Raw genomic sequence first — 13,249 nt, 5'->3', positions numbered from 1 at the left:
CAAGGATATCCACTCCACCCCTTTGACATGTACTTTACTTGATCAGAGAATGCATCAGCTTATTATCTTCTGGCATGATGGTTTCTTACATCTATATTAATTAATACTCGTTATTTTTAGAGTATTGTTAGCGCAGTCAATAGAAAGTAATGGACTCATTGTGCTTTTAGATCATGTTTGTGAATAGAGCAAACCGACACATGCCTAAACTCGCGCTTGATTTTCCAATTTTTTTAAAAAATTAATTTTACTTTTATATATTTGTTATTTAGTGTTTTTTATTTTATTAGACATACAAAAGTAGAGAAAAGTTAAAAGGGAGAGGGTATATTATGACATTATGATAATGAATAAAATAAAATAAATAAATGTGAGTAGGACCATGAGCATGGTCCATTAACGACAACGACCCACTTTAGCCATCGTCGTGGCAAAACCCTGTCCAATGAAGCACCAACTTGACCATAAATTGCATTAAACACCTTTCCAATTGTCCAATTAGCCAATTAAATTATTTCCACCAATTGGGTCAAAAGAAGCATATTATTTTTATTTCAATTTTTTTTTAAAAGCATATTACTCCCTACTTGTCTTCTTTCTTACCCTTATTCCCCAACACTTTTGTCAACATCATCACAATCCTTTTTTTACAAGGTAGTTATATTATATTTTATGTTGTTTTTAGATACTGTAATACTACGTAAACAATTTATACACTACTCAATAATTTATATTCTTTACCTCGTATTACTAACGGACGTTAAGAATAATCACGTGATGAGGGTAAAATCTTCATTAAAAGAAAACGAGATATTTTTCTAATGATCATTTTACCCTCATAGTCAAATTTTAACAGTTTTTTTTTTTTTTACCATCTGAATCCTTTTCTAGAAGGGAGTTGTGTTCAATGTTGTTTTTAGTAATAAACAATATAAATATAAACTACTAGTAGTAAATATCATTCTTTCTTACAATCAAAAACACACATGTATCATCTAGCTAGCCCTGCTTCTTAGCAGTTAGCACCATGTACTTGCTATATATGCAACAATCGGTCAACCGGTCAATATAATATAAACAACATTTGTACAGACATTAAAATTAAGGCGGAGGTGGCGGCGGCCTTATCTGATAATAGTATTGAGAAGAACTAGCGGCAGCCATAGACGGAGAATAATGGTGGCTTGCACCAGAAGTCATGATAGAAGTGGCTACCGGAGCTGAGAATCCTGATGATGCTGCTGCTACTGGGACGCGATTATGATGATTGTGACCGTTCAGTTGCCACCCCCAGCTGGGTGGTCCTTGTGACGGCCCTGCTATCGTGTTACTGTTCGTCGGACATCCCTACAAAACATCACTACTATTTAAGACCAAAATGTGTTTCATACAGATCAACAAGTACAACTGTATCAACTTGTTACTGAAATTACGACCTCGTAGTTGGGAATGAAGGTAGGGTGGTATACGCCGTTCCATGATGGAGTGTGCGTTGAAGTTAATGGTAGTCCTTTAAAAGTTGTGGTTGAAACAGAGTTTTCCAACTGCTATAACACAACACAACATAAAAAGTGTGTTAACAAACCATCTTCAAACTAGAAAGTAAACTACAATTTATTTATGAAAGGGTAATGATAAATCCATTACATTAATGCATTAACAAATTATACAGTAATCAAAGGGCCAATATCGATCTGACCCTTTCAGTCTGGAGGTTGACGGTTCGATCTCGGGTTAGGACAATTTGTATATATATTTCGTGGTTAATTTGTGTAGTGGTGTGTGTGAGTTCTCTTTATAAAAAAACAAGTTATACTGTAAATCTAGTTAATGCATAAATGTAGTGGATTTATTAAAAATTCAAGTGGAAATATCAACTCCCTTATAAAAGAGGACACGAAAGGGTACATTTCATGATTAATTATTACCTGAAACCGAGTGTCATGAACGTAGCTCGAATGTGATCGCTCTGAATTTTCTTTACTACTTGAACCAGCTCCGACCGAAGATGAAATTCCCAGACTTAAATTCAGATCATGATCATTTCCTGCATCACAGAATGTAAAAAGTTTCTAATTTTCAACAATATTTGCAACACAAAACATTTAGTGACTAGTACACAAAAATATAAATTACCATTATTAACAGTAGGAAATGTTTTTCCTTCATAAGTACTGGCCTCAAAGTTAGTCATGGCTTCTCGTCCATTACACTCGATGGCTGCCTTATCGTAAGCCCTATTTTCCACAAATTTAGAAAGAAAAAAAAAAAGAAAACGAAATTCTATTAAATGCTTTCAAGGTTGCAGATTGATATTTGATATTTTCTATTAAAAAAAAGTTTTAATTATAAAGAAGGGAATGTTTAATTCATGATCAATTAGGACCTTGCAGCATCCGCTTCACTGTCGAATAATCCAAGATATATATACCTGCAATGCAAGCATTGTAACAACAACCTCCATACGAGATTAACCTAATCTTGTAGGTAAATCGGACACAAATTCTTTGTTGTAATCAAATCAAAATTAACAATGCATTGTCTAAAACATAAATCAGAATCAGAAGAATTATAATAACAAAATTCTCACTTTTTTCCTAAGAATTGTCCCATTCTCGCTTCCCATCTGCCACATTTGTGTAGCGTCACCCCTCGGTACTTCGAGCTACCTCGTGAAAAACCCGTACTCTGTCTTCTTAGTATGTGCACAAATTCTTCTTTCGAAAAATCCTTCATCTAATTCAATTAAAAACACAAATAAGCTAAATACGAAAAGACCTATAGAAGGAGCTAGATCACATAATAAATCAATTGATCATTTTTTTAACCAAATCAAACCTGTTTCATATCCTCTTCATAATCATTTATGCTAAAATTGATATCCGCATCAACACCTCGAAATTTTATCGCAGCTCGATCATAAGCTCTGATTATCACAAATCAAATCTCTAAAAATTTCAGTAAACATAACAGAAACAAAAAAAAAAAAAAAAACACTAACAATTAAAATAATTATCAGTTTACCATACCTAGCAGCAGCATGAGCAGTATCAAATCCCCCTAAATACACAACCAAAATAATAACAAAAAATTACCAAAAATAGAAGCAAACAAAATCTGAAAAATAATACTATAACCAGTATATACTAAAAATGGCAATACATTTCCTTACCTAAATAAACTTGTTTCCCACAATCCCTGCATCAAACCACATAAGTACAAACACATAAATACATGACTTGAAAGCCAATATTATATATTCATATATAAATATAAATAAATACTACGTAATACAGTAAATAACTATAAGTAATACTCCGTAAATAAATTACTGTAATAAAATTAAAAAAATAAAAATAAAAAAAATACCAGATATGAGACTCCCATCTACCAGTCCTTCTATAAAAAGTAACACCTCTATACTGTGAGCTTCTTGACCTAGGTCCTCTTCTACTTTTTTTCCCTACCTGAGGCTGTGGTTGTACGTTATGCTTCTGTTGTTGTACCTCTACTAATTTCATCTCTTGGGATTCATTACTGTTTGGATACAAGAAGAAAGAGTTAACCACCTGCTGCTGCTGTTGAGGTTGATGCTGAGTCACTGGAAACAGATGCCGAGTCACAAACTCGGACTGAGTTGACTCGTACCGAGTCAAGTTAGTATCCCCGACTGTTAAGATGTCGAAATTGAAGCCGGAGAAACTCTCGCCGGCGACGGATGCAGAGTCATCGTCACCGGAAACATCTCCGGCATTGCTGGAGTTAACACCGTCAGCGTTCACGAGGGATGAGTTTGAAGTACCGGATTCTTCAACGTCTCGAAAAGGTGTTGTACTATCGTCTTGGTTAGCAAAGGTCAGGTTTAGATCTAGCATTTTTTAAAGATATTATTATTATTATTACAATTAATAATAATAATAATAATAATTAATAATGGTTGTTAGGTGTAAGTTAATAATAGAGATTAATAGTGTAAGAGTGATGATTTGAGGAAATGAAGTGGCCGGAGAAAATAGTAGTAGTATCTAAGGAAGAGGAGAGAGAATGGAGTGTGATTCCATTGGGAGAAATGAGAGATAGAAATGGGAGTGGGAATGGGGGGGAATAAGAATGGGGGACGATGTGTTTGTTTCTATGTAAATGTGTCAGGCCTATTTTAAGACTCAAACAAATGTTATGTACAGAAACCTCTTATTGGTTACCGGAAAAGCAGGTTGTCTCCATTTTTTTTTTTTTAATAAATATTCCATCTTTTGAGCACAAGATGTCCGTGTTCATTTTTCAATATCCATTTCAAGATCGAAAATTGACATTGAAATTGATTAAAATGTGGGTGTCATTCGTTGTTCATTTCAGTGTCCATTTCTGTAGTGACCCGAACTTTTCCATGTTTATATATATTAATTGAGATTGTTATTTTACATGATTAAGTGTTTCCAACATGTTAAGCAATCAAACTTGTTAAGACTTGATTAATTGAAATAGGTTTCATATAGACAATTGACCACCCAAGTTGACCGGTGATTCACGAACGTTAAAACTTGTAAAAACTATACGATGACATATATATGGTTATATATATAGTTAACATGATTTTATTATAAGTATGTATCTCATTAGGTATTTTAACAATGAGTTATATACATAAAAATGAAACTATTAATTTAAGAAACTCGAAAACGATATATATAACGATTATCGTTATAACAACGTCTTACTAGGTACATATGAATCATATTAAGATATTGATATACTTGGTTAATTATGTTAAATGATAAGTAAATATATTATTAAGTGTATTAACAATGAAATACATATGTAAAAATAAGACTACTAACTTAATGATTTCGAAACGAGACATATATGTAACGATTATCGTTGTAACGATATTTAACTGTATATATATCATACTAAGATATATTATATATCATAATATCATGATAATATAACAATTTAACATCTCATTTGTTATAATAAACAATGGGTTAACAACATTCAACAAGATCGTTAACCTAAAGGTTTCAAAACAACATTTACATGTAACGACTAACGATGACTTAACGACTCAGTTAAAATGTATATACATGTAGTGTTTTAATATGTATTCATACACTTTTGAAAGACTTCAAGACACTTATCAAAATACTTCTACTTAACAAAAATGCTTACAATTACATCCTCGTTCAGTTTCATCAACAATTCTACTCGTATGCACCCGTATTCGTACTCGTACAATACACAGCTTTTAGATGTATGTACTATTGGTATATACACTCCAATGATCAGCTCTTAGCAGCCCATGTGAGTCACCTAACACATGTGGGAACCATCATTTGGCAACTAGCATGAAATATCTCATAAAATTATAAAAATATGAGTAATCATTCATGACTTATTTACATGAAAACAAAATTACATATCCTTTATATCTAATCCATACACCAACGACCAAAAACACCTACAAACACTTTCATTCTTCAATTTTCTTCATCTAATTGATCTCTCTCAAGTCCTATCTTCAAGTTCTAAGTGTTCTTCATAAATTCCAAAAGTTCTAGTTTCATAAAATCAAGAATACTTCCAAGATTGCAAGTTTACTTCCAAGTTTTCTAAATCCATTCCAAGTAATCATCCAAGATCAAGAAACCTTTGTTGCTTACAGTAGGTTATCTTTCTAATACAAGGTAATAATCATATTCAAGCTTTAATTCAATTTCTATAACTATAACAATCTTATTTCGAGTGGAAATCTTACTTGAAATTGTTTTCGTGTCATGATTCTGCTTCAAGAACTTTCAAGCCATCCAAGGATCCTTTGAAGCTAGATCTATTTTTCTCATTTCCAGTAGGTTTATCCAAGGAACTTGAGGTAGTAATGATGTTCATAACATCATTCGATTCATACATATAAAGCTATCTTATTCGAAGGTTTAAACTTGTAATCACTAGAACATAGTTTAGTTAATTCTAAACTTGTTCGCAAATAAAAGTTAATCCTTCTAACTTGAATTTTAAAATCAACTAAACACATGTTCTATATCTATATGATATGCTAACTTAATGATTTAAAACCTGGAAACACGAAAAACACCGTAAAATCGGATTTACGCCGTCGTAGTAACACCACGGGCTGTTTTGGGTTAGTTAATTAAAAACTATTATAAACTTTGATTTAAAAGTTGTTATTCTGGGAAAATAATTTTTATTATGAACATGAAACTATATCCAAAAATTATGGTTAAACTCAAAGTGGAAGTATGTTTTCTAAAATGGTCATCTAGACGTCGTTCTTTCGACTGAAATGACTACCTTTACAAAAACGACTTGTAACTTATTTTCCTGACTATAAACCTATACTTTTTCTGTTTAGATTCATAAAATAGAGTTCAATATGAAACCATAGCAATTTGATTCACTCAAACGGATTTAAAATGAAGAAGTTATGGGTAAAACAAGATTGGATAATTTTTTTCATTTTAGCTACGTGAAAATTGGTAACAAATCTATTCCAACCATAACTTAATCAACTTGTATTGTATATTATGTAATCTTGAGATACCATAGACACGTATACAATGTTTCGACCTATCATGTCGACACATCTATATATATTTCGGAACAACCATAGACACTCTATATGTGAATGTTGGAGTTAGCTATACAGGGTTGAGGTTAATTCCAAAATATATATAGTTTGAGTTGTGATCAATACTGAGATACGTATACACTGGGTCGTGGATTGATTCAAGATAATATATATCGATTTATTTCTGTACATCTAACTGTGGACAACTAGTTGTAGGTTACTAACGAGGACATCTGACTTAATAAACTTAAAACATCAAAATGTATTAAAAGTGTTGTAAATATATTTTGAACATACTTTGATATATATGTACATATTTGTTATAGGTTCGTGAATCGACCAGTGGCCAAGTCTTACTTCCCGACGAAGTAAAAATCTGTGAAAGTGAGTTATAGTCCCACTTTTAAAATCTAATATTTTTGGGATGAGAATACATGCAGGTTTTATAAATGATTTACAAAATAGACACAAGTACGTGAAACTACATTCTATGGTTGAATTATCGAAATCGAATATGCCCCTTTTTATTAAGTCTGGTAATCTAAGAATTAGGGAACAGACACCCTAATTGACGCGAATCCTAAAGATAGATCTATTGGGCCTAACAAACCCCATCCAAAGTACCGGATGCTTTAGTACTTCGAAATTTATATCATATCCGAAGGGTGTCCCGGAATGATGGGGATATTATTATATATGCATCTTGTTAATGTCGGTTACCAGGTGTTCACCATAGGAATGATTTTTATCTCTATGTATGGGATGTGTATTGAAATATGAAATCTTGTGGTCTATTGTTATGATTTGATATATATAGGTTAAACCTATAACTCACCAACATTTTTGTTGACGTTTAAAGCATGTTTATTCTCAGGTGAATACTAAGAGCTTCCGCTGTTGCATACTAAAATAAGGACAAGATTTGGAGTCCATGTTTGTATGATATTGTGTAAAAACTGCATTCAAGAAACTGATTTCGATGTAACATATTTGTATTGTAAACCATTATGTAATGGTCGTGTGTAAACAGGATATTTTAGATTATCATTATTTGATAATCTACGTAAAGATTTTTAAACCTTTATTTATGAAAAAAAGGTTAATGGTTTGTTTTAAAAATGAATGCAGTCTTTGAAAAATGTCTCATATAGAGGTGAAAACCTCGCAACGAAATCAATTAATATGGAACGTTTTTAATCAATAAGAACGGGACATTTCAGTTGGTATCCAAGCGTTGGTCTTAGAGAACCAGAATTTTGCATTAGTGTGTCTTATCGAGTTTGTTAGGATGCATTAGTGAGTCTGGACTTCGACCGTGTTTACTTGAAAAATGATTGCTTAACAAATTTTGTTGGAAACTATATATTTTTAACATGTGAATATTATGTGATATATTAATCTCTTAACGCGTTTGATATTATGTGATAGATGTCTACCTCTAGAACAAGTCCCATTGACTCACCTAATAATAATGAAGAGTCAAATGTAAATTGGAATGATTCATGGACTGATTCACAAGTTCCCGAAGAGGAACCGGAAGAAGAGTCGGAACCGGAAGAAGAATCGGAACCGGAAGAAGAATCGGAACCGGATGAAGAAATAGAACCAGTGGGGGAAATAATAAAACGGTTAAGTAAAAGAAAATCCTCAACCAACCGACCAAGGTTAATTATGGTCAATGGTGTTTCCGCCAAGGAAGCAAAATATTGGGAGGATTACCAATTCTCCGATGAATTGGATTCCGACAAGAATTCCGATGATGTTATAGAAATTACCCCAACTGAATTTAAAAAGACAAAAGAAAATAATAAGGGAAAGGGCATAAAAATAGAGAAATCTAATTCCAACCCCGATGAACTTTATATGTATCGTCAACTCCCGAAGTCCTTAAGTTGTAACAATGACCCGGGAACCTCTAAACCACCAGGTTTTTCTAAACCAATGTGGAAAACGACGGCTCGTATTAGGGGAACATCATATATCCCTAGAAACTTGGCAAAACGAACCAAAACCGAAGAAGAAGAAACGAGCGAGTCGGAATAAGATAGTTGTATTCGTGTGGTGTAATATATGTAATATAGTGTGCTTATGCTTTATGATATATGTAAAAATTGCTTGTATTAATAAGTATTTTTTTTATGAATCTAACTCTTGTCTATTTTACAGTATAAAAACACAAAATGGATAGACAACCCAATATTTTAAGAGACCTACCCGGAGACATGATTGATGAAATCTTGTCTAGAGTCGGTCAGAATTCTTCGGCACAACTATTTAAGGCGAGATCAGTTTGTAAGACATTCGAAGAACGTTCCAAGAATGCCTTGGTTTATAAAAGGCTTTCGTTCGAAAGATGGGGGATATCACATTGGGAAATCCATAAGTTACGATGTGTTTACTTTGACGCATATATTGCGGGGAACCCAAATGCTATTTTACGCAATGGGTTAAGAAATTATTTTGACTCAATATATCCGAATATTGGACTTCGTGATTTAGAAAAAGCGGCTAACATGCAACATAAAGAAGCATGTTATGCTTACGGATTAGTAATGTTCGCTTCTCACCAAAGTGAGAACAAGAACATCGGGCTACAACTATTAAACAAAACGTTCCCACAAGTGACGGAGTCGGTAATTGGGGTAAGAAATGAGGTTTTTAGATTGTTACGGGACTGTTGGACATTACGTAACCCTCGTCCCTTTGATGACATTACAACACGCTGTCTTATCAACGGCCATAACGGTTATGTTCCACAAGACCAAGGATGGGAAGTAGTCCTAGTAAAACCAGAATGCATGACTTGTTTCTGAACGTATGAATTACGTGTCTTTATTGCCTTTGCTGAACGACTTGTGTACTAGCTAGAATTATCTTCACAACCATCTTGTATCAAATTTATTGTGTGCTATATTTCATGATATATGTAAAATAAGCGGTATTGTAAGTTTGTAAAATATTGTGTAAAAGTTTGAACGTGAAATATTATTATAATCAGTTTTTCATATAGAATTGTAGTAGTTGAATTGTATATTAGCTACTAAGTATGAACTTAACGGGTAGGTACTACCCGAATTTAAACTTATAAAACGCTAATATGAAGAAAAAGCTTTTATAAATGAGTTCATATTATGCTTTGAAATACTATTAACTACTCTTAATATTCTGTATGATTAACTTGTTCCATTTGACTATTTTGAAGGAAATGGCACCGACTACTCGACACACCGTGAATATGAATGAAGAGGAATTCCGTACTTTTCTAGCTTCAAACATAGCCGCAGTACAGGCTGCGCTACACACCAACAATAACCTTGGATCTAGCAATACAGGAAATCGTGTAGGATGCACCTACAAAGAATTCACTGCCTGCAAACCTTTTGAATTTGATGGAACCGAAGGACCGATCGGATTGAAACGGTGGACCGAGAAGGTCAAATCGGTGTTTGCCATAAGTAAGTGTACTGAAGAGGACAAAGTGAAGTACGCTACGCATTCCTTCACAAGTTCTGCGTTAACATGGTGGAATACCTATCTAGAGCAAGTGGGACAAGACGATGCGTACGCACTACCGTGGTCAGCATTCAAGCACTTGATGAACGAGAAGTACCGTCCCAGAACCGAGGTCAATAAGCTCAAGACAGAACTTAGAGGGTTACGAACCCAAGGATTTGATATTACCACGTACGAAAGACGATTCATAGAATTGTGCCTATTGTGTCCGGGAGCGTTCGAAGATGAGGAAGAGAAGATCGACGCGTTTGTGAAAGGATTACCGGAAAGAATCCAAGAAGATATAAGTTCACACGAGCCCGCCTCCATACAACAGGCATGTAGAATGGCTCATAAACTAGTGAACCAGATTGAAGAAAGAATTAAAGAACAGACTGCTGAAGAGGCCAATGTGAAGCAAGTCAAAAGAAAGTGGGAGGAAAACGGTGATAAGAATCACCAATACAACAACAACAGCAATTACAACAATATTCGCAACAATTATCCCAACAATCGCAACATCAATCGCAACTACAACAAACGGCCCAACAACAACAACAACAACAACAACAACTACAACAATCATCCCAACAACAATAACAACCGCAACAACAACAACAATCAGAAGCAGCTATGCCAAAGGTGTGAAAAGTATCACTCGGGGTTCTGCACCAAATTTTGCAACAAGTGTAAAAGAAATGGTCATAGCGCAGCGAAGTGTGAGGTCTACGGACCAGGGGTTAACAGAACGAAAGGAACAAATGGTGTCGGAACGAGTAATGGCGGAGCAAGTAGTGTCGGAGCAAGTTATGCCAATGTATTTTGTTATAAATATGGAAAACCGGGCCACATTATTAGAAATTGCCCGAACCAGGAGAACACGAATGGACAAGGCCGCGGAAGAGTTCAATATTAATGCGGCAGAGGCACAGGAAGACCCGGAGCTTGTTACGGGTACGTTTCTTATTGACAATAAATCTGCTTACGTTTTATTTGATTCGGGTGCGGATAGAAGCTATATGAGTAGAGATTTTTGTGCTAAATTAAGTTGTCCATTGACGCCTTTGGATAGTAAATTTTTACTCGAATTAGCAAATGGTAAATTAATCTCAGCAGATAATATATGTCGGAATCGAGAAATTAAACTGGTTAGCGAAACATTTAAGATTGATTTGATACCAGTAGAGTTAGGGAGTTTTGATGTGATAATCGGTATGGACTGGTTGAAAGAAGTGAAAGCAGAGATCGTTTGTTACAAAAATGCAATTCGCATTATACGAGAAAAAGGAAAACCCTTAATGGTGTACGGAGAAAAGGGCAACACGAAGCTACATCTTATTAGTAATTTGAAGGCACAAAAACTAATAAGAAAAGGTTGCTATGCTGTTCTAGCACACATCGAGAAAGTACAAACTGAAGAAAAGAGCATCAATGATGTTCCCGTTGCAAAAGAATTTCCCGATGTATTTCCGAAAGAATTACCGGGATTACAACCACATCGATCCGTTGAATTTCAAATAGATCTTATACCAGGAGCTGCACCAATAGCTCGTGCTCCTTACAGACTCGCACCCAGCGAGATGAAAGAACTGCAAAGCCAATTACAAGAACTTTTAGAGCGTGGTTTCATTCGACCAAGCACATCACCGTGGGGAGCTCCTGTTTTGTTTGTCAAGAAGAAAGATGGTACATTCAGGTTGTGTATCGACTACCGAGAGTTGAACAAACTTACCATTAAGAACCGCTACCCACTACCGAGAATCGACGACTTATTTGATCAACTACAAGGCTCGTCTATTTATTCAAATATTGACTTACGTTCCGGGTATCATCAAATGCGGGTGAAAGAAGATGATATTCCAAAGACTGATTTCAGAACACGTTACGCTCATTACGAGTTTATGGTCATGCCATTTGGTTTAACTAATGCACCAACTGTGTTCATGGACCTTATGAACCGAGTGTGTGGACCATACCTTGACAAGTTTGTCATTGTTTTCATTGATGACATACTTATTTACTCAAAGAATGACCAAGAACACGGTGAACATTTGAGAAAGGTGCTAGAAGTATTGAGGAAGGAAGAATTGTACGCTAAGTTTTCAAAGTGTGCATTTTGGTTGGAAGAAGTTCAATTCCTCGATCACATAGTGAACAAAGAAGGTATTAAGGTGGATCCGGCAAAGATAGAAACTGTTGAAAAGTGGGAAACCCCGAAAACTCCGAAACACATACGCCAGTTTTTAGGACTAGCTGGTTACTACAGAAGGTTCATCCAAGACTTTTCCAAAATAGCAAAACCCTTGACTGCATTAACGCACAAAGGGAAGAAATTTGAATGGAAGGATGAACAAGAAAAAGCGTTTCAATTATTGAAGAAAAAGCTAACTACGGCACCAATATTGTCATTGCCTGAAGGGAATGATGATTTTGTGATTTATTGTGACACATCAAAGCAAGGTCTCGGTTGTGTATTAATGCAACGGACGAAGGTGATTGCTTATGCATCTAGACAATTGAAGATTCACGAGCAAAATTATACGACGCATGATTTGGAATTAGGCGAGGTTGTTTTTGCATTAAAGACTTGGAGGCACTACTTATATGGGGTCAAAAGTATTATATATACCGACCACAAAAGTCTTCAACACATATTTAATCAGAAACAACTGAATATGAGGCAGCGTAGGTGGATTGAATTGTTGAATGATTACAACTTTGAGATTCGTTACCACCCGAGGAAGGCAAATGTGGTAGCCGATGCCTTAAGCAGGAAGGACAGATAACCCATTCGAGTAAAATCTATGAATATAATGATTCATAATAACCTTACTACTCAAATAAAGGAGGCGCAACAAGGAGTTTAAAAGAGGGAAATTTTAAGGATGAAATACCCAAAGGATCGGAGAAGCATCTTAATATTCGGAAAGACGGAACCCGGTATAGGGCTGAAAGGATTTGGGTACCAAAATTTGGAGATATGAGAGAAATGGTACTTAGAGAAGCTCATAAAACCAGATACTCAATACATCCTGGAACGGGGAAGATGTACAAGGATCTCAAGAAACATTTTTGGTGGCCGGGTATGAAAGCCGATGTTGCTAAATACGTAGGAGAATGTTTGACATGTTCTAAGGTCAAAGCTGAACATCAGAAACCATCAGGTCTACT

General features: G+C 34.9%; 1 protein-coding gene across 3 annotated transcripts; it reads right to left on the bottom strand.

Annotated features, from left to right (window-relative positions):
* Positions 1–966: 966 nt before the first annotated feature.
* Positions 967–4,119, bottom strand: LOC139898992 (APETALA2-like protein 1). 3 transcript variants are annotated; one of them, XM_071881803.1, is made up of 10 exons: positions 3,370–4,119; positions 3,173–3,198; positions 3,030–3,060; positions 2,839–2,926; positions 2,591–2,736; positions 2,387–2,431; positions 2,137–2,237; positions 1,929–2,047; positions 1,437–1,547; positions 967–1,347 (listed from the first exon to the last, which is right to left on the bottom strand). In XM_071881803.1, exons 1-10 carry the CDS (start codon positions 3,873–3,875, stop codon positions 1,102–1,104), a joined length of 1,419 nt encoding a protein of 472 aa, XP_071737904.1. In that variant the 5' UTR covers positions 3,876–4,119; the 3' UTR covers positions 967–1,101. The 3 variants fall into 3 exon arrangements, with proteins under 3 accessions (XP_071737904.1, XP_071737905.1, XP_071737906.1); XM_071881804.1 differs by having other exon boundaries at positions 1,437–1,544; XM_071881805.1 differs by lacking the exon at positions 2,387–2,431.
* Positions 4,120–13,249: the final 9,130 nt, after the last annotated feature.

The sequence above is a fragment of the Rutidosis leptorrhynchoides genome, chromosome 3 (assembly GCF_046630445.1).
Source record: "Rutidosis leptorrhynchoides isolate AG116_Rl617_1_P2 chromosome 3, CSIRO_AGI_Rlap_v1, whole genome shotgun sequence".
Classification (NCBI taxonomy): Eukaryota; Viridiplantae; Streptophyta; class Magnoliopsida; order Asterales; family Asteraceae; genus Rutidosis; species Rutidosis leptorrhynchoides.
The sequence above is the reverse complement of the archived record's forward strand: the minus strand, read 5'-3'. Positions and strand labels throughout refer to the sequence as shown.